Source organism: Accipiter gentilis, chromosome 34 (genome assembly GCF_929443795.1).
Source record: "Accipiter gentilis chromosome 34, bAccGen1.1, whole genome shotgun sequence".
Classification (NCBI taxonomy): Eukaryota; Metazoa; Chordata; class Aves; order Accipitriformes; family Accipitridae; genus Astur; species Astur gentilis.
In genome coordinates this window covers 7,399,586-7,423,309 of record NC_064913.1, presented here as the reverse complement: position 1 = coordinate 7,423,309, position 23,724 = coordinate 7,399,586, and the positions used below count along the sequence as shown (strand labels likewise).

Sequence of the window (23,724 nt, the reverse complement as noted above, 5' to 3'; positions counted from 1 at the left end):
CCAGCCACGTTTCCTTCAGAAACACGTAACTGAGAGTCAGGCGTATTTCTGCGGGGGCTGGATGTGCCGTCAGGAAATGTTTGTGAGGCACCTTTGAAAGAGTAACCAGGTTCGTGGCCCACCGATGGCCACGCAGGGACCTTGTGTTCCTCCTGCTCTCTCAGGCTGAAAATATTCTTCTTCAGACATGGTAGCAGTGAAATGTAATCGTTTTAGTCTATCTATCAGAATTCATCCTGTGTAGAGCAAAGCGGTAAACAGAGCTCGCCTGTGTGTGTCCTGCTTGGGATCCCTCAAAGGGGACCTGCTCCTGCAGCTGGGAGAAGTGGATGGAGGCTTTCACAAGCCCCTGCAGAGGTGCAGGATTCACCATTTGCAACACGTTGCAAGAGCGTTAGTGGTTAGAAAGCACAAGGGGTGCTATTTTTGTATGTAGTAAATGTATACTCTCTGTCTACACATAATGTTGAAAAGGAAGGACTTGTTTTATAAATAACATCCCTATGCTGGATCCTACAAACTTCAGTTTCACACTGATGTCTGAGAGACATTTGTGTAACTAGAGAAAAAAAAAGATTAACCTCTTAGTGCAATTGTAAGTAAACAATTTGCTTAATTCCATCCTATTGCTTGAGTTGGACCCCTCTGATGATGTTATCAGACAGAAACTTTTTTAAAAAATGTGACAAATTACCAAAGTCATCAGCTTTCTGCAGAGGATAATTTGTCCTTTGAATTCGCTCTTCCAGGACACATACATGCACATCTCCTCTTAACATAGATGACACTCATGCAAATGCAAAAAGATATAAATACAAGCTTTTGGCTGACCTCTGTTATTCAGACACAAAATAATGTTCTTGTAGGTAATGCAATAGAATTTGAAATATGGATTACATAAAACTATTTATTTTAGTTACTCATTAGAAGCACAAATAATGAGAAGTTGAGGATTTAAGAGAAAACCAAGCAAAGGCAGGTAGATAGTGTTTTGAGAAGCACAAAACTGAAAATCTGTAAGTCTGCCTGCCATCACACACAGTTAATTTGTTTCACATGACGCATTTTTGACATTTTAAAAGTAATACTAATGTATGTAAACTGTACATGTATGTATAAATCCAGGCATTTTCAAAGTTAATCTCAGTCAGCTTAATCTTCTTTTGAGACATTTGCTAGAGAGTCAGCCTCTGAATGAGAAACAGTCAACTGTTAATTCTCTATTCAGGTGAGAAGGTTTGATTCAGAAATGCACATTTACATACTAACACTGTTTTCCTGAGTATTTAAACCACAGGCTTGGATCTCAGATATGTTAGGTACAGAGCGAGATGTATGCATATATTTGAGAACTTGTTTCACCAGGGTCTAAACCGGAGTGGTTAAATGAGCCCCAGATTTCTCAAATGCAACTCAGCTAAGTTACCAGGAAACGCATACAGATTCTCATAATTCATTGTTACCCTAGTGCTACTTTATTAATAATCGTAAGAAAAAGAGAGAAAAAATCTTGATTAGAAAACTGTTTATCGAGAAGAGATCGGAGGAGGATTGTTCTTTATTATTTAAAAGATGGAACAATGAAATATCCATGAATACACAGAGCATCAAAGCACTGATTTTAATTATTTCTGTATAAACGTTGATAATGGTATAAGGAAGACTGTTGCCCAAAATAGGGTCTTAATTTAGTTCTTCTGAACCAAAATTATTTTTTTACTGGTTCTTTTCAATAAAAGCCCATGTTCAATCACTAATCCTTAACATCTGCTAACTCTTTAATTTTCTTTTTCAACCATGTTTCCTGGAAAAGAGTAAATCTTCTAGACCTTAATGTATGAATCCCTCTACAATCAGTTAAGCATTGGGGAAGAATGTACTTTAAATAGATTAGGTGGATGACCGTGGCCATCAGCAGCAGTCTTAGCTCTCAGAAATTTGTGTACCATCATCTCTTCCCTTTTCAATAGATTTGGCAGCAGTGTTTTTGTCAAATGGTATTTACTGAATCAGCACAGGAACAAATGGATAATATAGCTGTTCTTTGTTATACAGAGCCAGATCAGAGAAACTTGAAGAGGGCATGATGGCTTTAAAATCTATGAAGCAGTCTTTGGAAAAAGAGGTGGTTGTAGGTGATCATGTCTGATCCCCTCTGTAGCCTGATAGTCTTGTAACCCAATAGTAATAGCTCTGGTGTCTCTACTAAATTATACAGCACCTTTTGCATCCTAATGGTACAACCATGTCAAAGTATGCCAGGTGTGTCCCTCATGTCTTAGGTAGATACCTTGTGAAATCAGGCTGCAACCCGAGATGAGTTCCAGTTCTCCTGCTCCTATTCTCAGCATCATTCAACATGTAGGACATCAAGCAACAGCACTGCAAAGGTGACAGTGAGGTCTCTCGTTTCTCACAGGAGCTTTCTCTTTCAAGGTTTTGTTTGTAACTTGCAGCAGCAATTCAATATAGCCACAGCTTGCTTCTAAGATCATGTTTGTTGCAAAGTTGAAAGTTAACAGTGGTCAGTTGCTGACATCTACCAGCAGCATATCTGTACCACCTAGTTTTGCAGGGATTTATTCACAAAGGGCTTTATTTATATTGTTTTCTTCTTGCTGTTATAGCTTTCCACATACACGCTTTCAAAGAACAGGATTTCTTCCTTTCCTGAGAAATGACTAGTATGTAGCCAGCTACCAGAGGGATTCAATCTGCAAAAAGCAATATCCTTAAATCCACTAAAATGGAAGAGAAAATATTAACTCTCTTCTTGTTACCTGAGCCTACAGATAAAGTCATGTTAGGTATGTGTATGTAACAACGTATGTTGCATCCATTGTATTGCATAAATGCCATCTTTTGACTGTTCTCTCACCGGAGTCTCAAACCACCTAGAAAAACAGAAGATAAAATCATGATGCTAGACTTCAAGTGACAATTTGTATTGTCACTATGTACAGTTGCCAGTAGCCCACAGCCATCTTTCTCATCTTTCTGGTAATAACAGAAAAAGATTTAAGACTGAGATTAGCTGGAGAGATAAGAACTGAGGAGAGGCAGCAGGAGACTCTAGTAATGACATATGAGCAGAGAAGAAAGTGAGAGTTACTGCTTTGGCTCAAACACGGTGCCTGTTGTGAAGGAGAATTAGCATCCCGAAGTTAACCTTACCTCCCTTTGCGAGACACCTGTTTGGGTCTTTTTTTCCCCTCTTCCTGTCTTCTTCCCTGCCAACAAAAATCTCTCTGATGCAAACTAAAAACACACACTGAAAGTATCACTGTGGGAAAGGCATGAGGTTGCCCATATGGCCAATACTTTTGGTTTGTGATGTACACATAGGACGCATAAATACTTGCTTTTGCTTAGGCAAGGGAGTGAGAGGATGGATTTCAGCAAAAAGAAAAGTGTGTTGGTTTTCATCCTTGTAATTATTTCTGTTTTCTGCTTCTCTAGCTTAGTCAAATTTTCAATTCCTTCACTGATTTTAGTGTTTTTCTGTATATGCTTGTGATTTAAAACACAAAAGCAAGTGTGCTGTTAAGTAGGGTCCTTGGGGTATGTTAATGTACAAGTCTTTTTTTCTTTTAATCTAGGATCAGAACCTCTAAAGTGTTCATGTTTGCAGTTTCAGCAAAGTGTCCAGTGTGCTTTTGTCTAGTGTTTAAAGCAGCTCCACTCCAGCATGGTGAGCAGTGTCTGCTGAGGCAGAACTGATCCTACAAGATCAAGTGATGTTGTGATTGGGAGACAGATGAGGCTGGTAGAGAGCTATCAAGGCATCTCTTTAAAAGGTATCTATGGCTACAGGAGGCAGTAGACAGCTTCCTTGCTTTCACATATTTCAACTTGTAGGAACTTACTCATTAAGGCCAGGTCTGTTCACCATACTGAATTTCTCAGGGAATTACAGCTTTGCTTCAAAGGATTTTCTTTTTGTCATTTCCTAATTTCAGGAAGTCAGACAGAACACCATTTTACATGTCCTGTGTAGGCAAATAACTGCTTTGAACACCTGAGATTTCTTTTTTTAAAAAAATACTTACAGAAAGACTGATAATTAAAATAAATAACACAAAGCTTCAAACTACAGAATATCCTGCTTCCTGCAGGAAACAAGGATTAAATTTTTTTATTTAAGGAATGAATAAATACTTATATATTCATTATATGTAATATATATATTTATTTGAATACAAAATAAACTTTAAAAAACTGTTGTCTTTTTGTGTCATATTTGTAGCTGACTGTCCCAGTCAAAAACAAGACCAGAATCATGTCTCATCTTTTCTATGCAGCAGTGAGTGGCTAGCTGTAAGTCATAGTTATGATCACAAAGAGCAGGTATGATTGAGCAATATAAAGTCAAAACTATATATAAAGGGAAAAAAAGGAATTTTACCTTCCTTTCCCTTTTCTCTATAGCTAATGCAGGGGAAAAATCATGGCATTCTGTTTTAAGTACTGTGTTAGAAAATACTGTGGTTTTCAATGCTCTTCTTTCTTTGCATTTTCAGCTTTATTTCTTAATCTTTTCTCTTAAAGGATAATGTGGTAACTTGTTTTCACACCGATGCTATGTTCAATGCCTTCTATACAAAAGCAGTGGGTGCTGTCAAATGTAAAGGGTTGGTGTATCTGTAATTTCTTGATTTCTCACAGATGGCAAAATCTTCTGGTGAAAATTTTTGAACTCATATTTATGCACCTCCTCATCCTGATTGCTTTAGAAATTGCAGTGAAACTAATAAATTTGGAAGAATAAAAATTATATCAGTGTTTAAAAATGATTAGGTTTTAAGCTTAATTTTAAATGCCCATCTTTGAAAATTCTGAATTGCATTGTTACTCTTCAGGCTGCAAATTAAGCCAGTGAAACTCATCTTATTGAAACAATCCTGAATTACCCATTAATTCAATCTTTACTGTTTTGTGATTTATTGTTATTCCTTTAAAAAGCAACAATGGAAATGTGACAGTACCAAGCCACTTTCTCAAGTATCTGATGAACTCTTGAAAGTTTTAGGAACTCTCTCTCTCTCTCTCTCACATGCACACATGCACACGCACGCAGAGTTGCTGACAAAGATGCCCCTGTGACATCAGTTATGTGAAGGCTTCAAGGAAAAAAAATGAGGACTGGCTCTGTCTATGTACGGTATTGAATATGCTAAGAAGATTGACCAAAGTAAAGCAAATCCAGGTCTCTCAGTTGGCCTTCATGGTAGGTTAAGGCTCTGATAATCCCTAGCTGAGGAGAAGAACAGAAATCACTAGTTAAAACTTAGGAGAGTGAGAAGGCGGGGGAAGATTACTCGAGACATTGTGGACATTGTGAGGTTCAAGAGAACATAGAGGAGCATATTTTTTCATTTAAGAGAACCTTCTGAATGTTGCATTTGAACAAGCTAAGCAGCGTATTCAGGAGCAGTATGCTTGAAATGGCAGTATTTCTGTATTTCAGGCAGAATACCTGAAACAGCAAAAGTGACTGAAATTGCTGAAGAGAGCCCCGAAGGGCTTTTGTGGTGTTGAGGATGCTGGATGGAGGGGTCTCCACACAGTTTGCTGTCTGTATTTGGATCACAGGTGGCTCTGCTTTCCCTGAAAATAAACTCTATCCTTTCTATAAGTTATTTTGCAAAACATCTCAGAAATTTGCTGTCATATTCAGGTGTTCCTGCCAAAGCTGCTGGGAAAACTCATGGTATGCACTGTTGTACATTACACGTTATACACTGCCTTGGGGTGTGCAACAGCTGGGTCACAGGCTCTGTGTCTGAGAAATGGAGTGAAGCAGAGAACTTGGATGCCCATGGTGTGCTTGAGAAGGTTGAGCCAGACAGAACCTGGGTGCAGTTCAAAGATATAGAAACATATAGACCAAAACACGGTCCAAGACCGTGTAGCCCAAGAAAATAAGTCTGCCCCAGGCAGTGGGGGACTATTTAACTGCGTAATAGTCTCTTAAGTCAGAGTATAACATATTTATTTTAAGGACTGCAGACCATAGACTCTCACTCATAGACTAGCACAAGAGAGGAAGGTTAGACACTGTTAGATATACAACAGTTTTCACATTTTGCGGTATAAAGCACACATGCAGGTATGTAGAAACGCATGGGGATATATGCCGTTAATGTCATTGGGGGCAGTTGTCTCACATCAGGCAAAATGAGACAGACAGATATACTCAATCATATTTCATGGTCCATTTTTCTCATACATTAAGAAGAAAAAAAATCCATAAAATCATTGGTTAATGCATTTTTAAAAGCTTCAACTAAAAAACACATTGGCCTGCCTGCTAACAACACTGTTCTTGTCAAATGCAACTGTTCTGAAGTACAGTGTCTCCTGGACCACAGGGAGATAAATTTGCAGGAGACATTCACTGTATATCTGGACAGTAAGTGTGCGTTTCATCATACTGATGTAGATGTCTAATACGCAGGATACAGGCATTTACATCTGAGCTAATCATCTATCCTCCCTTTATAGTCAACAAAGGGAACAGGCACTCCCGGAGTATGATTCATCTTGTCTAAAATAGGTCAGATGAATTGTAGCCTCAAAGTGACTGTTTTTCCTCATTGACTGTAATGGCAATCTAGGGTGAGTCGCTGAGCTGTCGAAGTCTGTATCAGAAGTGTGGTGGCTTGAAACCCTCACCACAAGATGAGTCATGAGAGCTCTGTGTGGTTGTTCTTTGTTATATTTATTTGTGCATTCATAGTAATGTTTAACCGCAGAAGTGTGAAGTGACACTGCATTAAATCTGTAACTGCTACCCATATCATCTAAACTAGAGTATGAAAGCACTGGTAGTATTATTCTTGCTGTAATTAATTTGAATAGACCTTACAGATACACACTATAAAGTGTTGAATAATATTGCTGTTTTCTAATAGCTTAGCTCATTGCTCCCTGCACATCGATGATTTACCATGGTGAAGTACACCTTTACTCCTACTGGTTAGCATGAAATTTTGGGCAAGACACCCCTAACAACTTAAATGGGAAAAAAAAGGCTACTCTTTGCCTCAGTGTTTCTGAATGCTTCAGATTCGATTAAATAAAAAAATCAATGGAAGAGTTTTTGTATTTCAGGAGAGCACTGTGCTGATAGTAAGGAACTAAAGAGGTGAATGGAAGCATATTGGACAGTCTGGTGTTTGACACCAGAGTAAGAATTCCATGTTGTGCAAAGCAGCGACTGACAGCAGAGCTCTAGTAATACAGAAAATTTTCAAGAGATACGCACTGAAAATTTTCCAAAGCTGGTGCTTTAACCATGAAGTCACATAAATAGTTTGATACAATGTACTAGGGCTACTAGCTATGAATTAGGAATGAATTTTGCTAATCACCACAGAATTCTGATTGCCCAACCATTGATTACCTGCTGTCATTTGATAATGTTTGGAGAAGATTGCTAAATATAATAAAGCATCCCATGTAGGCTTTGGGAATTATGATCAAAAGTTGACAGAATAACATTAAGAATTCTGGAATGTATTCCCATGAGCTTAAAGGAATAAATAAACCTCAACAAAAGTAGCTGGAGAAATGAAAAACTACTGACAATTATAAGGACCTGTTATGTCATGCAAATTCTTCACCTTCAGCCTGATTAAAGGTCTTCAAGCACGACAGAACAGAGCTTGAAAACTGCCAGGATTATTACTCTGTAATGCCACGGTGAAGGTAGTGAATATTTTAGAGACTTACTGAGTAGCCTTGCTGTCAATTTGTAGTGATGTTCCACCTCTTTGAGGTACAAAAGGGGTGGTGTTTATGCAGCACATTTACTGTTCCTAGTAACTGGCATACTAATGCAGTGAAGGTCTCCAGAATTAACAGGAATGAGGCATAGAAAGACCTCAGGAAGATGAGAAACCTGTTCTCTAACATCTTGTTAATAAACAAATGATCACTGTATTTTGGCTTTGGGAACAACCCAACAACATTATTCTAGGGTAGTTATCAGAGTAAAGAAATACTATGTTTCCGAGTAATTACTGTTTGAACCCAAGCTAGTATTATGCAGGTAGCTACTATTGAACTGCATAATAGTGTTTTAAGTCAGAGGATAATATATTTATGTTAAGGACTGCAGACCAGCTCATAGACTAGCACAAGAGAGGAAGGTTAGACAGTGGTAGATACACAACAGTTTTCACATTTTGCAGTAGAAAGCATGCATGTACATTCCGTTTCAAGAGTCACTCTGGTATTAAATGGGACACATTTAGCATGCTAAAATAATTTCCTACATTTTTGCTAATAATTTTCAACCTGACTAAACTGAAACAAACATAAACCCTGCACAAAATCTACCAGAGTGAAACCCCAGACTGGACAAGTTTCACAGAATGCTGGAGCCTGGTCTACCCAATTTTAACAGTAATGTAAAAGAGCACCAAATTCAGATGAGCCAGGATTCTTTCTGTGGATTCCTAATTTGCTTTCGAATTGTAAAAGCTGAATTGCAAAGTATTGGAAATAGCGTTTATTTTTCAAAACATCCAGCAAATTAAACAGATCAGTCTGTGTTGTGCATTGCTAGCTATTTGAACAAAAATCAGCAAGTAAAAACAATATATAACAGAACAAAGTGATAACTAAGCCAGATGACCTTTTTCTCAACTGCACTCTGCTATATGGTTACGTATACATGATTCAACTTTGTTGAATGGGAATTCATGGGAATATTCCACTTGTATTACAGTACGGTATCTTGCTAGTTCTATGTTCTAGTGATGCCTCTCTTAGGGTTTGTGTGGTAACCTCCTGCTTGTGTCCTACTAGCAATGCAAATGAAATTTCATTCAGATGAAAGTACAGAAAGAACACTTGAAATGAGATTTTTTTTTTCTGAGAGTCATGATTTTCTTTTGATGAGTACACTTGGTAAAATGTGTTCCACCCACCCGCAGCCCCCCTGCCTTCCCTGTGTTTCACTGATAACGTGACCCACCACACTGAAACACTATTATTTCCTGAAAGGCTGTAGGCAAGCATGATGATGAGAAGACAAAGAGGGAAGTAAATGTTAAACAGAATGGGAGAGAAAGGAATTGTGCATATGTATGAGGAAATCAGAAAAAAATGGTAAAAAAGGAAAGGTGTGGTTAAAGTTGGATATAATAAGGGGGGGAAATAAGTGCATATTCCTTTTAAAGTGTATGCATCATAGAATACAGAGGAATAATTCTACCCACATTGTTACTCAAAATTTCCACCGATTTCTGTGGGGTATGAATGTGGGAAATGAAGATAGATTTCAATGACATTAGCATGAGTTTAATGTTAGTATAATGGAGTTCATATTTTGGAAAATGTTTGAGAGTAGGCAAAACAATCCTTTTCAGAAGTTGTGTTTAAAAAATATCTTTACTTAAAGGAAGGACAAATCAGAAATAAAAAGCAAGGATGATATTTTATTTAAATAGAACTTAACTGTTTTTAACATAATTCCAGGAGGTTTTTGGACATATATTTATATAAATACTCATACACACTCTTTTCATCAATCTGCACTTTCCACAGGTACGTAAGAAAATGGTATATAAGAACAATGCCTTGGTGATAACGTTTACAAGAAAAGCTAGTTAGATTTGTAATCAAAGGAGTATTGTGGACAAGAAAATTATCCCAGCAGAGGAATACCAGTCCTTCTCAAATACATGATGATACTCTAATTGACTTCAACAGGGATGGATTCCCTGCTATATGCCTTTTTTTCAACGTAACTTTGAAATCTTCCTCGTTGCCAGTCATATCACTTCTTTGAGCAACCACTTACTTCAGTTTTAGCTGGAACTCACCTTGAGTGAACCATCAGCAAAAAGCCTGTGCATCACTTAAGTTCTCGTGCGCTGATAAATTTCACTTTTTAACCTGTCCTAAAGGAATTGTTCATTCAAGTCTCCCCTTCAGAGTTATTAATGGAAGGAAATACAGCCTATTTCCTGAGGTCATATTTTATACGCTCATGTTTATACATTTTTAGTCTACTCAAAATCTTCGGTTTTGAACCAACTGTGATATTTTGCTCCTGACAAAGCATCAACTGGTGACAAACAGCTTTGGCCCTGAACACATGCCTCATTTACATTCTGTAATTTTGTCCCATGAAGCTCTTTATTATTCTATATTGTCTCTACCATGAGCAATATCCCACAAGTCATTGCCAAATTGAGCAAGCTATGGCCCTAATTGTGACAGGAGAAAGAAGACCGCTTGTTATTAACAGATATGATAGGTGAATAATAAATCAAAGCAAGAACTTGGGCAACAGCATTCATGTATTTTAGCATGTTGGGTGAATTTGGAAGTGTGGAAAATCAGACTGCTCTGGGGATATTCTGCTTTTTCTTTACCCCCAACTACTTCTTAATCACAAAGTTAAGTAATCTAGTATTGGCAAACGACAACTGAGTGCCCAGTTTTGCTTATGAGACTACATACTAAACACCCATGCCAGACTTTTCAACCAGAATATGAATTTATCATTTGTGTTGTAACATTTGTCACTTTAGAAGTGATAATTATCATCTAGAGTCTGGTCCATGCCCTAGGGAAATATTTAGACCTGTACTTAACTTTTATATTGATTAATGTACCTAAAGCCATTTACGTTTCCTTCTGGATCAGAACAGATTTCTCAATCAGTACAAGGTTTTCACTGAATATCATTTAGTTCAGGACCATAGAAAATGTAGAGGGATTCAGAGAATTTCTAAGTGTGGTGATGAAACTTCTAAGCAACTGCAAAATAACAAGCAATCTGTCATCTGTGGCACTGACCTTCTACAAGTATAGCTGGTGAGAGGGAAAGACAGTTCAAAACTTACCTGAACTGGCACTGGAAAAGACCCCAGTCTGATTTAGAATACCTGAATAGCTATTGCATATCACATGAATTTCAGAGGCCTTATCTGATCTATTGTGGTGGGCTGTTGAAGCTCTTCAAAATAATTCATCTAATTGCTTTGTGCTGTCTGACATACCAGTTTGCACCAACTGGTACTAATAACTGGGGAGTGTGAGTTTAGTATGTAGCTAACTGCAAGTCTTGGATGGCAGATACAGACTTTAAAAGAAAAATTCCAAGGTAAATTATTTGATAGTTTTGTTAGAAAATCATTGTGACATTATTATTACTGAGAACATTAAAAATTGAGTTTGTCTGTTGCATCATATTTTATTTAATGCATTGCCATTCTTTTGCACTCCATTGAAAGGGTTCTTGCTAAAGAGTGTACTTACCTCTTCTTAAATCTCAAAACCATCCTCTTTGATGTATTAGCTGCCATCAGTCATATTCTTCTTTCTAGAATCTCATTTTTTCTTGGTTTTCCGTGGCTGCCTTACTTCCCAGATCTCCTCTTAGCTTCCTGATCATCACTTCAGTAAGTGCTTTAGAGGGATATTTCTTGGTACACCTCCACATCATCTCTTCCCTTTTTATTTGCAAATACAGCTTGAACTGCTGTCTCTGTACATGCAGCTCACAAACCTGCTTCGTTAATCCAGACCTTCTCTTTCCCATCACGCCAAGGTCTCTGTCTCTCAGATGGTCCCTTTGGAATGGTACTGGCTGTGTCTCTACCAGCAGATGGTGTGGAGTGGAGAAACAGGGGGCAGATCAGGAAAGCAAAAGAGGTGGTGCTGAGGACCTCAGGCCCACATTGTGTGCATTGTGCAGAGAGATTATTTCAGACTAGCCGTGATCTAGTAACAGACTGGGTGCCCGCTAGCAGTTGAAGCACTGCTTAGAGCAAAAGCGCAGGCGCAGTCTTTGCACATGGGGTTAGGGTTAGTTCATTTGAAAGTTCATGAGCTCCAAGACTGCGCTGTGATGCAAACTACAGCCCAGTAAGTGGAAGTGTCCTTCTGAAAGAAACACTGCGTGCTTTCTGCCATGCTTCCTCTCATACTTAGAGCTGTCTTTTGGCAGATGCCTGTAAAAAAAGCTTGAGAATTACTTGGGTGTTAATGTACTATGGCACAATTTGCCACACTGACCAGTTGCCGGCTTCTTTTAATTAAATTGTAAATTTTTTGAGATGTCATCTTCTCTTTTGCTAACACTGAAGCAGCTGGATAATAATTATTTTCTTATAAGTGCAAATATATGATTATGGTTTTATTCCTATTGCAGCTCATCTACTGTCATCTCTTTTCTATTTCCAGAAGACTTCTCATGTCTTTGTTGTATAAGACATCTGGTCAGTATAGCTCAGCTACAAGCCAAGGATTGTAAGAACTGTTTCAATTAGCATAATCTCCCAGTCACAAACAGTACAATCTTTGTCATCGGAAAAGAGAATTATATAAGGTTGCTTCTAGCCATTGTAGTCATTTTGGAGTTGTGTGGTTGAGGGAGGGTGTATATTTATTTTTTGTGCAGTTAAAGTGCAGAATTAAAATGCCTCAAATACTGTTTTATCATTTAGTACTATGCATTCATTTCATCACTAGGATACAGACCTATATTTAGTAGAGTGGTGTAACTGGCCAGTAGTGGCTCTGGTAGCGATGCAAAAAATGCTAGAAGATGTGAGAATGACCACGCCATCAAAACAACAGCATTGCCAGGTTCAACCACACCAGCAAATTTATAGGAAAAGCTGCAAGGTAGCATTAAATGACACAGGAGAAACCCCTCTATTTAAGCTCTATCATCCTGAAGACTGACCAGGATGTGTGTCACTGTTCTCTCCTGCGTGTAAGTCAGTGTGTCCCTTGCTTGACTAGGCTAGCCTCCATGAGACCAGCCATTATTTCTTGTGCCCCTGTGTCCCCAGCCATAAAGGATTGTTGGGCATCTCATGGGTTGGGGTTTGGGTTTTGTACATATCTTAGTAATAACTGTGTAAATTAGGAGCTAGTGTTAAAGACGAAAAGTATTGTGAGAGTGAGGGTATGGGCACTGTTCAACTGGACCAGATTCCTGCTCACCACTCAATATGGTTACTCACTTAAGCCCTCTGGACTGCTCTTCAGAGACCCTTCCATCTTTCCCTTGACAAAACACAGTTGCTTAAGGAGAATTCAGGCCACCAAAAATATTATTCCAAGTATTTGTGTGGGTCATACGGGTTTTGTGTGGCAGATCAGGTCTTTGGAGACCTAGACGAGAGCCTTACACATTTACTCTTCTCTGGCAGACTTCCCATTCTTCCCTAGCAGACTTTACTTGTCTCTAGAAGACTTTCTTTATCAGTAGTTGATATTTAGATTTATGAGAAAAAAAGGTCAAATATTTGTCTTAGGTGTTGTCATCCTGAGGGTGCTTACATGAGGACTCAGCTTCATTCTTTCAGACTTTCTGAAATTAGACCTCATACTGTTCCTGTGCTACTTTCTCTTATACAGAAAGTAAGAAATATTTTAGGTCTGCTAATTCAGATTAGCCACTTTGAACTGGTAGCTTTGCTCCAAAGAATGTTTGCATCTAAGATGGAACCTCTTGTGTATGTGTACATGCACAGTTTGTTCATACTTTGGGATTTGGATCTCTGAACGGCAGTGTTGTTGCCTAGCTGTGGCTGGTATAACACAAGATTCATACAGTATGTGTCAGTAAAACTGATTTAAAACTTAGAATGACCATCAGTGTGCCCCTTTTGGTCACTTATTAGTCACTGTTTATACTGACCTGTATTCCTTTTTTTCCCCACTCAGATGTTGCAAGAGCAATTGAGTTACTGGAGAAACTGCAAGAATCTGGAGAAGTACCAGTACACAAACTACAGTCCCTAAAGAAGGTGCTGCAGAGTGAGTTTTGTACAGCTATCAGAGAGGTATGAAATTGAGATTTTTAGTTATTTCTCAGAGCAACTTCCCTGTCCTGAAAAGAAAAGTCTATCTGCCTTGCAGTGCTGGAGAAGCAGGAGTACCTTGTATGAAGGGTGATGGATGTGAGATGCGTCTGTAGCTGCCTGCTACTGTGCGGAATGCTGAAGTTACTGAAAAGCAGACAGAACATTTGCATCAGCAAGGCATCAAGCCTGAGGCAATTAGCCTTGCTAAGGAGAAGGGGTGATTAATTAGTACTTTAGTATTCTGCTCATGCTGTTTCAGGGTCTGTGCTAACCTGTACAGCACTGTGCTGGGATATGGGGACATGCCAAGTTGGGTCAGTGCAAGCTCAAATGCCTCTCCTTTGAGCTCAGGTGTGTGATAGGGATGTGCTGATAAAATCAGAATGCAGTGAGAGACAAAAGGTGCAAGCACTGAAGATAACTGAAGCCGACAGGATTCTTGCCATTGAAGTCAGTGTTTGGGTCCCAGTGGGCCTTGCTCCACGTGTCAGAAATCCTTGTCAGATTACTAGAACTGTGATCACATCCCTGCCAGCCATGGTCAGGGCCTTCCTAAGCTCTGCCCAGCAGTACATAAATGATGATTGTTTTCTTCTAGTCAAGCTAGAGAAGAAGCACCCCACTTCCTACATGCATACAAGCAGCATCTGTAAAGCAGTTAGTTAAATTACAAGTACTTCTGTTAGAAGTTTCTTAGACAAAACCCATGAGTTAATACAACATTGTGTCAGACTTCTTACCTACTAGACTAAGTGCTGTTAGCCTGCCAGACTGAAGCAGCTCTAAATGCCCTAATGAAGGCAACATCTTTTCAGCAGAAAATCTGTAAGAACTTCTGTTTCAGTTTATCTGTTTAGTGCCTGGAACTAATCCTCCCTCGCTGAAATCAATGGGGAATCTAATGTTCCCTCAATGGTAGCAGAATTGAACTCCTGATAACTAGGCAACAGCAGCGCATTGATTGAGTGGACTGCTGGGTGGCTGGAAGGAGGAAAGAGAGGACCAGACATTAGTTTAATAAGCAAAATGCAACACACTCTTAGTTTTATGGAATATATTCTTCAATGTGAGAAACACAGAGAGGCTTCCACTTCATTAAATGGCAGTTTTTGAGGCTTTTTGAAGGGAATAGTGTTCCATGACAATAAATAATGGCACTATGTACCCTGAAAAGCTGATATTCTGACTAGCGCTTTCATTTAACCAACTAAATGCTTCTTTAGTTGAGCACAGACCATTGAAAAGTTGTGGGGTTGAGTGGTTTTTTTCAGATAGCAGAGCCTGGTACTCCAATTGTTAAAGGCAACTTTCAGTCTTTGCAGCTTCATCAGTGAAATCTTACCAAATTTATATTCATCTCTGGAAAACAGTCTTAGCAAATGCAAACACAAAGCTTGTTGAAACAGGTACAGAGTCAAGGAAGTAGGAAAATGGCTTAGACAAATGCACTCTCAATTCAGTGAACTGAAAGTAGATTTTGACAAAATCATCTCAGTGTCACAAAAGGTCTTTATAGAGTGTTGTGTAAAGACTTCTGCACATGACAGACTATCTAATTACTGTTAGAATCTTACAACCAAATAATAGCCACTTTAAGAACCCTGGAGATAGTTGTTACACAAGAATTGAGTGATGATAAATGAGCAGTTAGATCAGTTCTATCAACTTCATAAACAAAAACATTTCTTTCTTTTAAAATATTTAATATATTTTATATCTATATTATAACCTATCTATCTAATTTATCACTATCAGAGAACAGAATTTCTACACTCCAAAAATTTATTAATGCCATTCACCACTATGTATGTAAATCTTTTCTTAGAAGAAATCTTCAAATATAAAAGTCTCAGTAACAAATCTTTTCATTTAGGGAGAGTGGGAGAATTGACATAGATACATTGCTAGTACTTAAGGTTGTTCAACATGTGGCTCCTCTTTTCAGTTACTTACATTAAGTGCTTGGCAAATACTTAGACTGTAACTCTCTTTTTTTCCAGCAGTTGAGGAGTTGTTGGAAAACTGCAGAAAATAATTTCTTCCATTTTTTAAAAAAACTAATTAGAAAATCATGGGATATTTTGGTCACATTACATTGTTATACATCTCCAACCACTGCAGCAAGGGCTTGGAGGATATCTGGGTTGGGTCTTGCCGTTAATCAGGGATGCCCTTCTTGCATGCCCTTCAAGTACACTGGAGTTTGTGAAAGACTGATAGCTACTTTTATTGAACAGCACAGTTTTTTTCTGAGTGTATTTGAGCTTGAGATAGCCAAGGCTAGACAAAAATCTCCCTTCAGATGCTTCCTCCCATTGTTTATCCCCTCTTATCCCAAGTGCAAGACATGAGAGTGTGGCAACTAGCTTTTAATTCCTCTGTTAGCACTCACATAGACTAGAGGAGAAAAGATGTTGACCTTACAAGTGAAGGCATGACAGTCAGTTGGAAGTAACGAGAAAAGTGGGAGTTGCTTGGAAGACAAGAGCCTTCCTGGAGAACACAGTGAAGCAGACTGGGTGTGAGCAGTAGGTAGGAGTAATCGGAATGGGATGAGGAGCAGCGGCAGGCTTTGTATTAGTATGCAAATTCTGGAAGAGGCTGCTTATTATATGTATGCAAAGATTCAGATCTGCAGTGTGGTGTGTTCATCGTGTAATGCAAGATCTGAGCCTAACTTTCTTTCATCAGAAAATCTAGTAAAAGAGGTTAAGGCTGACTCCTGTAGTCCTTTAAACTCCATAATGGAGGAACTTTGGAAATAAACATTTTCTTTTCCGGTAAGAAATTATGGACACTTAACTATCCAGTGAGTTTGATTGTTAAAATATGTCCCAGAGAAACTCAGTATTGGGCTGAGTGCAGGTGAAAGAATCAAAGATAAGTATAATCCACACAGTGTTGATCAAATGTGACTTGTCCCTTCTATGAGTAGGAATTCTTTAATTACAGAAGGAGGAGGTCACTTTTATGATCAATTAGCCTTTGAAAGTATGAGTTATTTCATTAGATGACATACATTCCAATCTAATGTGTAGGAATCTATTAAATGGCTGTAATGAATTGTATTTATGGGAACTTACTTAGTAAATCAACCCACCAGTTCAAATCCCCACACTAATATCCCATAGAAATAAAACCTTTTTAAAGTGACTGACTGAATGAAATTTAAGTAGAAGTACTTTGGCGTTTTTCTAGGATGCTATGTCAGGAAATGGTGATTAATGGTTCTCACTTAGCTAAATATAAGTACCACCAACTGAAATATTCTGTCTGGCACTAGGCAAGAATACGTATTAGCTCTGAAAATAATGAAAGTAATTTAAGTATATAATGGCCTCAGTATTTCCTTTTCACCTGAAGACCCCTAGACCAGAAAACAAATTAACCGAAGTCTGGTCACATTAAAATTGAGTTCTGGAAAAAAAAAATTAATTGTGTTTTAAAATTACTTGTTTCAAAAGCTCCCTAGCTACATGAAGATTCATTAGCTTTCTATAGCCTTGTCACCTGGCAAAAGATGCATGAGTCTTGTCCATTATACCATTAAGTCCTTTACCCTTCCATGTGTGTTTGCTGTTTATTCAAAGCTGCTGTTATGTTATAGTCTTCTGATTCCCAGGGGGTTACTGGAATAGATGAAGGGCAAGGCTGCAAAAAATGAATGCATAACTGAACTACTGAGAAGGTACGTTCACGTGCAGCTGGGTAACCTGAATTGATACGGTGACTTTGATTGTTCTAAGTCAGTAAAAAGGAAGTTATGAGAACTGTAAGATAAGATGAACTTCCAGTCTGGCAAGAAACCTTAGAGCTATAGGCACAGAAGATAGAATAAACAGTTGAGCAAAACACAGTGAATCATCAACAAGAAAACATGGCATGCCTTAGCAGATTATGGGAGTTTCATTTACTGTTAACATCTGGTAATCGGTACTGAAACACCAGGAGAGTAACGATACAGCTTGATAAACCCATGCATCTCCTGATGAGCGGAAGTTTTCTTTCAGGTTGATTCTCAGGTTTCTATTTCTGTATGTGAAATATGTAAAATTCAGGTGTATCTTGCTTTCCTCCCAGCCTTCCTTGGCTACTCCATTTTCTCTTTCAGGATTAAATCTAATGTTTTGTTCTGTGGATCTTATTTAAAAGAAAATCTGACTGGTAAATACCTACGGTGAAACATTTATCAATGCCAAAAGTAATCAGATCAGAAAGTCTTTATAAAAATGTGGTGTGGTAACTAGACACAGAAAAATAACCATTATTTCATTCTGTTATTTTATGACTCCCACCAAAATATCAGGTCATCACAGAAGAGCACTTTTGCAGGACTGGGTCACTGACAATCGTTTCTTAAAGGAGAGGCAGTCAACACAAAATACTCTACTGTTGTGTGTTTTGTATGAAACGCTTGTTCAATCTGTGGAACACCATGTTGTCTTTGAAAGTAGTTCAGTTTCTGCTCCAGTAGTTTAAAACTTTTAAACTTACTATAAAATTATCTTGGGCACAGAGCATCCTGGACATTTAAAGACCTCTTGTGACTTACAGGCAAAAAAAGTGGCAGTGGCAGAACACTGACCCATTTCTGATGAGGTCTGGATGCCCCCCAGTTACTTTAGAGATATAGTTTCACTATATGCTAGGTAGGATGGTTCAACAAGCCTAGTCGGTATATTGGAATTATTTCCTTTAATAATTTCCATTTTCATGCCTTAGCAGTCTGAGCGCCTGGAATCCCAGAGCTGCTAATACGCAATGTGTTATTATCTGGTCATTTCCTCAAGCTGCCTACCTGCGCTTTTCGTTATTAACCCTGATATATGTCTTTGCAAATATCAGGGAACCAGAAGAAGGCTGGTGGGTGGTGAAAGCTGGGTCTGGTGATACTGGGCTCATTACTTTACTGTGATGCAGTGTGTGACAGCAGGAGGTCGGCTGGAACCCTTAGCTGTCCTCTTCAGATATCCTAGTACGGTGGTGTACTCCATTTTAAGGGCTGTACTAAATGTAACAATCTGGGTATTAGCTAGACTCGGCTGAAACTTCTCATTCATTCTTTTATTAAAATTATTAATTTAGGATTTTAATGTAGGAGTCATTTAAAGTCCTGGTTTCACTGTGTTTCAAGAATCTCAAATTTGTTCAGTTTGCAATATAATGCTGTTCCTCCACCTCCCAGACACAGCCTCTGAAAGCAGTGTTCCATTGTTTTCTGCCTGATGAATCTCATTCCTGTAAAAATACAAGTTCACCAGGCCAAACTCTGTTGGTTGGTACCGAGGGCAGCCCCAGAGTTAAAATCCTGCCTTGTGTTACTCTTTCTTTTCACTGGGAGCTGCATATTTGTTACAGGAGGAGAAATACAATTCCAGTCAGTCTCTCATCTCCACAGAGTGAACCCAGCTTTTGAAGTTTTTAAATTACAAGATGCAACTTTGGGGAAAAAAAAAAAATATCAATAAGACTTACTGCTATAATTCAGAGCACAGAAGTGTGATTAAGGCTCAGGAGGAAGCCTAACATCTGAAGTCCCCTACTGTCACATTTACCCATGCAAACAGAGGTGTTGGTCAAGATTAAGCAGAAGTGGTTATGTTGGACTTACTAATAAGGCAACTGGTAAACAAAAGGGCAATAGGACAACTCATATGAGTAAAGTGAGAAAGATTTGTCAGCTCAGATTTGTAACTCAGGTCATAAAAGCAGTATAGTTGTATTAGCATGATACCCTGCTAGACTGGCTAGGAAGTAAAGTTCTCCATAGGCTAATCTGATACCTAATTATACCTTGTTCTGGTATTCCAGACAGCTTATTGAAAATTACTGCACTATTAATTTAGCAGTAGCACTCATGCTGTAGCAAATACGGAATTGTGCAAATTGACCAAATTCATTCAAATTTTCACATTCTTATCCATGGATTGGTTTGTACCTTTTCATTAAAATTTGCATTCCTGGATGCTAATTGTAAAGTTTCAGCATTTTATCTTTTTTTAGATATTGGGGTGGATTCTTATGTCAGCTGAACCAGTCCCGCTTACCTGAAATCTGGGGCTATGTAGCATTTGCAAGAATCTTTTGTTGTTCCTTTCCATCCCTTTTCCATTACCATGGTCCTAGCAATGAAAAGCCACATAAAATAATGATAACAATTTCCACTAAATGAGTACCTCCATCACTGTTTGGAAAGGGCATTACTTGCATTCAAAGATGACGGTATGGCAAAGTAGTAATGTTTTCATGTTTTACAGAGTTTTGCTTTCCCTCTCCTAGTTACAAGTACTGTATCTATAATGATGAGTTGAGAGAAGGATTTTTTAATGTGTGTAAATTAGGGCAGAAAAAAACCCATTTCAAACGATGGGCTGCCTGCTTTTTTGTCTTGCCACCATGCTGCATTAGGCGTTGAGAAAGTTCAGCAGAAAAGCTTAAGTTAGCAGTAAACAGAGAAAATATTTTTTTTATATAAAATTACCCTACTGTGTTAAAATATGTGCTATTTTTTAGGGTGAATGTAACCAGAAATTATGCAAATTTTGAAAAACAATGAAGTTTCATTTACCACTTTGCCATAAATGATTGAAGCATTACTCTGTTGCTTGCAAGCCCTGGACGGCATGAATGAGAACTTTTGGAATGATTACCTTGTCACTCAGCAGATGGCCTTCATTAATGGCAATTATACGAATTTACCAAGCTGCCCAAGCATTATCTGAGAGAAGGCATTATTAAGTCTCTGTGCAATTACTAAGTCCCTACGACTTCCATGACTTCACTGCAGGAGATTCAAAACAGCTGCTGTTGTCACTTTTTTTTTTAGCTGCCTAGAGCTAAATACATTGATTTCACAGATGTAGTACCCCAGAATCTGGGGCCAGACCCTATCACTGGTCTTTAATCAGTGTTTCTCCCATTGCTTTTGATTAAAGATCAATTTTCAGAGTTGGCTGATGGCTATATATCTACTCGCATTTGTGCTCTGCTTGTGTAATTATGCCTTTCACAAAAGACAAATATTTTAGTGCTGCAAGAGTCCTGCAATGTATTAAATCCGAGCAATGACATATCTTGTTCGTGTTACAGTTTATCTGGATAGCTGTACCATATTTACTAAAACTCGCTGCTGAGTGGTGCTCAGGTGATGTTCTTAGTCCTGCACATGGCTGCAGTTGTGTGTGCTGCAGGTGACTCCAGTGGAACATGGGTGGTGCATCTCAGCATCTTTTCTGTTTTCCTCACATTATCGTTTTAGTTTATTGTTGCAGTATCATATTTGATTACATAAAACTCTTAGGAATAATCAGAATAGCCTCTGCTGCAGTTCATCTCAAGCCTGCTTGATCCTCTTGAGAGAAATCAGCAGCAAGGTGAACTACCAAGGAATATTTACGCTGACAGGTTGTTGGACGCCGCTGCACCACTGCTCTGCCTTGATGGAGCCTCAGTATCCCCCTGCTTCTGCTTAACTGATGAGACTCCTGAGAAATGCTGCTCAATCTCCGTTTTCTAGTTGTGCCTTCAGAAAAGAAAAGAAATTGTAAAACTGTTATAAAACTCCATTTCAGCTACATTTTTTGTTGGTATTTAAGACAAGAAACATCAGCAGTTTCCCTCCTTCTCCCTGCCTTCTCAGCGTGATGGGAACACTTGAGATGAACTTGCATGACAGGCTCGGGTTATGTCGTGTTTCGTCTAGGTGCTAGTTTTGGCAAGGTTTTGCCAAATCTCTTGAAGTTTGGAATCTGGCTATTGCATACGGCAGCCCCAACAGCACATACAGACTTACTGATAAAGTGGAGGAAATTAGTGTTTATTAATGCTTGGCATATATTTGAACTCAAAAGTAACTGTCAGTGAGGTCTAAGAGAGAGTTTTAAATTATAAGCTATGAATTCCAAGTAGTTTTACGGGAATTAACTAATCACACATGTTGCTATTTCTTTTGATCCCAGTAAGTATACTGCAGTAGAAGCAGCAAAAGAGACAGAATTTTGCTAAGGTTTAGTGATTGCAAAGCATACAATTTCTGAGACACCTATAACAAAGTCTTCAAAGATGCCAGATCATAGCTGCCATTGACTTAGGGCAGAGTATAGAACAGTGTGTACGGGACATGAGATAAACTAAATGACCCAATCATATTTTTATTGTCCCTCATATAGGTAATTTTTATTTGCAAATAAAAGTCCATTTTTCATTATTCGTAAGAGGGTGCCAAGTAACTTCCTATTGACTTTACAGTGTCAGAGTGATGTTTCCAGACAGAATCGACATTGGAAGAAGGGGGCACACAGGGGTCTTGTGTATCCTAACAGCAACACCAGGAGTGTTTCTCATCCAATATGTGCAGAGGGTGTGACAGCATGCGTTTCCTGGTACATCTGCTACGTTCTTCTGCTCGCACAGAAGGGAGGAAAGAGATTCTGGCCCCAGCCTGTAACCCCTGTTGGGTTGTTTCTTGGACAGGCGCAGCCTCGTATGGCAAGAACTCAGGGACCAAAACTTAGTTCAGCTTTCAGACAGCAACACAGATACTGTCAGAGCCGAGTAAGCACCACCACTCTTTTCCACACAAAAAAAAAATGAAAAAATGCCAGAGCAAGGTATATTTTGGGATTTTAACTGGACCCTCCATAAAGTATTCCACCCTAAATTAAAATACTATACCCTTATGATGATCATACTTCATTTATATTTTAACAATGTTTCAGGCCTGTGCTGGTTTTTTCTGCTGCCTAAGGACAGCTTAATAATGCATCAAGATTCGGATCATTTTTTTCACTTTGGTAAAACTGACCTAATTTCCTCCATAACCCCCTCCCCCCAAAGAAGGAAAATTTTAAATAAAATACGTGCTATGAAAATGTAAAAGCCAACAGTCATAATATTTCTTCCACATCTTCTGAAATTAAAACTGTCTCATCTCAGGTTGTTGAATGAGACTGAGTTTCATTTACAGGTTTGAGCTTTTTAATAGGTTAGCATCCCTACTGCATGTGGCAACATCCATGCAGTGTTACTTCAGGGAAAGGGATTGTTACGACAATTGTAAAAATTATACAGATGTTTGGTTTTGAAAATAGACACCAACAGTTTTCCTGATGCAAACACGTAACTGCTCACAGGCTTATCATGTAAAAATAGTCAGAATGCTATCAACCTTGAATGACCACATTCTGTCAGATAGAAATAGCTCATTAATATAGACTAGCTGTAACAAAGCAGCTTTTTCTACAAGTTATCCAAATTCAGTAGCTGCAGGAAATAACTTATGAAATACAGACTTTTCGGTACTCCAGTAAGCCCTATACATGCCTTCCTCTCAAAGGTACTTTTCAACCACGTCAGCCTCACCATACTCACAGGCATCCATCGACTTGTCCTTTTGACATTGACAGAAGACGACCTTTTGTCAGCTTGCTCTCAGAGGCAGAATGAAGATGATGTACAGTATACACTGTGAACACGGGTGTGACGTTCCCTAATTCTGCTTCTGCCAGGATTAATCAAGCCTATAACAAAATGGGCCTTTGTGATTTATTTGCTCAATCTCATTTAAGAAGAATCTAAGTTTAGTGTAACCTTGAAGTTGCAGTGTGTGTAGGTGGCATCCATGGTGTCCTTCCACAGCCAGCGGTTTTCTGAGGTTGTCCATGTCCTCTGCAAGGACTGCGATTTAGAAAGACAGTCTTGTCAGGTTCTCTTCAGTCATCCAGAATAGTCCCTTCCCCATTTTTTTTAATTAGCTACCAAAGATAAAAGTAGCTATTAACACAACGAAAAAACAATATGAACAAAAAAATTTTTGAGTCAACTCGATGGCTATGAAAGAAAAGCAGCCTGCTTTCAACTGCCTCTTGGAACTACTGTCTTATGGGCT

At 38.6% G+C, this 23,724-nt stretch overlaps 1 protein-coding gene across 2 annotated transcripts in view; it reads left to right on the top strand.

The window, feature by feature from the left end:
* LIN7A (lin-7 homolog A, crumbs cell polarity complex component) overlaps positions 1–23,724 on the top strand; it is a 50,292-nt gene that overhangs the window by 6,252 nt on the left and 20,316 nt on the right. For both annotated transcript variants that reach the window (XM_049791977.1, XM_049791978.1), the window contains exon 2: positions 13,699–13,817. In XM_049791977.1, coding sequence (XP_049647934.1) covers positions 13,699–13,817 — 119 coding nt within the window. The remainder of the gene's footprint in view (positions 1–13,698; positions 13,818–23,724) is intronic.